This window comes from Narcine bancroftii, chromosome 4, assembly GCF_036971445.1.
Source record: "Narcine bancroftii isolate sNarBan1 chromosome 4, sNarBan1.hap1, whole genome shotgun sequence".
In the NCBI taxonomy this organism is placed as follows: domain Eukaryota; kingdom Metazoa; phylum Chordata; class Chondrichthyes; order Torpediniformes; family Narcinidae; genus Narcine; species Narcine bancroftii.
Window position 1 is genome coordinate 318,107,441 of NC_091472.1, and position 1,610 is coordinate 318,109,050.

General features: G+C 53.5%; 1 protein-coding gene across 1 annotated transcript in view; it reads right to left on the reverse strand.

Moving 5' to 3' along the window:
• The window catches only part of LOC138762489 (autophagy-related protein 9A-like), a 39,512-nt gene continuing 37,902 nt past the window's right edge, over nucleotides 1-1,610 (reverse strand). The window contains exons 13-14 of the mRNA XM_069936241.1: nucleotides 176-368; nucleotides 1-101 (exon numbers count right to left, since the gene is read on the reverse strand). Coding sequence (XP_069792342.1) covers nucleotides 1-101; nucleotides 176-368 — 294 coding nt within the window. The remainder of the gene's footprint in view (nucleotides 102-175; nucleotides 369-1,610) is intronic.

The following is a 1,610-nucleotide window of genomic DNA, read 5'->3' on the forward strand; positions in this document are numbered from 1 at the left end:
CTAGACCAAGAGTTCAGAGAACAGCGACACATCACACAGAACCATCTCAACCAACACCACAAAATCCCAAGCCAGGATGTAAACCATCCAGGGGGGCCCAGCTAGGAGACCAAGAGGGGAAAGCACCAACAACATTGCCCACCCCCACCATCCCCACCATCCTCTGAACAGCCACCTTGTTCATGCCACTCAGTGACATAGGCCACATGCAACAGGGCATCCATCATCTGCTCCAGCAGTTCCTTCATCCTGCTCATCACTCTGCAGGCAGGGGCCCAGTCCTCCAGCACTGATCCAACCCCAAACAGGAACCACCAGCTAACACACTGACTCAATCTCTCACACACAGGGCCCATCAGCTTTATCACCTGCCACTCATTGATCAATCAATCAATGGGCTGATTCTAGATCAGATGCTCCTGTGTGAGGCAGCCCCAGCCAGTGCCTGGGATGAGGCTCATGGCCCAGGTCAAAATGTAAATTTACATCAGGAAGGGGAAGTGGATCATCAAACCAGAGGGCATTGGTTTAAGATAATAAAAAGGGCCAGGGGGCACCTTCTTCACAAAGCATAGTAAAACACAAGTGTCTGTCTCTGGGGAAGGGGTAGAGAGCTGGAGGGATGGGGAACGGGGAGTGGGCACGACAGGAAGCGGAGATGTCAACATTAGTGCCGCCCCTACGAATGGTCTGTGAGTTTCCAGACCAAATACGGAAGTGGAATAAGAAGGCCTTACAACAACAACCCTAGCTCAACCACAATGCATTTCTCCAACGTGAGCAAAGCCGGGATATATTGCCCATCCCCTCCCCTGCCCCAAGGAGGGAGGTTGGGGGAAGGGAGCCACCTGGCTGAGCCGCTGCAGTCCTGGGCAAGGTGCTCCCGTGCTGGCGAGCAGAGAGTCAGCCCACTGAAGGCTCTCTGGAGTCACCCCCTACCCCTGCCGTGTCCGCAGTGAGAGACCCCTGCATTGCCACCTCCTACTCTGTATCTCCCCCTTCCTGATGTAAATTTACATTTTGACCTGGGCCATGAGCCTCATCCCAGGCACTGGGTGGGGCTGCCTCACACAGGAGCATCTGATCTAGAATCAGCCCATTGATTGATTGATCAATGAGTGGCAGGTGATAAAGCTGATGGGCCCTGTGTGTGAGAGATTGAGTCAGTGAGTTAGCTGGTGGTTCCTGTTTGGGGTTGGATCAGTGCTGGAGGACTGGGCCCCTGCCTGCAGAGTGATGAGCAGGATGAAGGAACTGCTGGAGAAGATGATGGATGCCCTGTTGCATGTGGCCTATGTCACTGAGTGGCATGAACAAGGTGGCTGTTCAGAGGATGGTGGGGATGGTGGGGGTGGGCAATGTTGTTGGTGCTTTCCCCTCTTGGTCTCCTAGCTGGGCCCCCCTGGATGGTTTACATCCTGGCTTTGGATTTTGTGGTGTTGGTTGAGATGGTTCTGTGTGATGTGTCGCTGTTCTCTGAACTCTTGGTCTAGGGCAGTGGGTCTCAACCTTTTTCTTTCCACTCACATCCCACTGTAAGAAATCACTATGCCATCGGTGATTAGTAAGGGGTTGATTAAGGTGGGATGGGAGAGGGAAGGGGTCAGGAA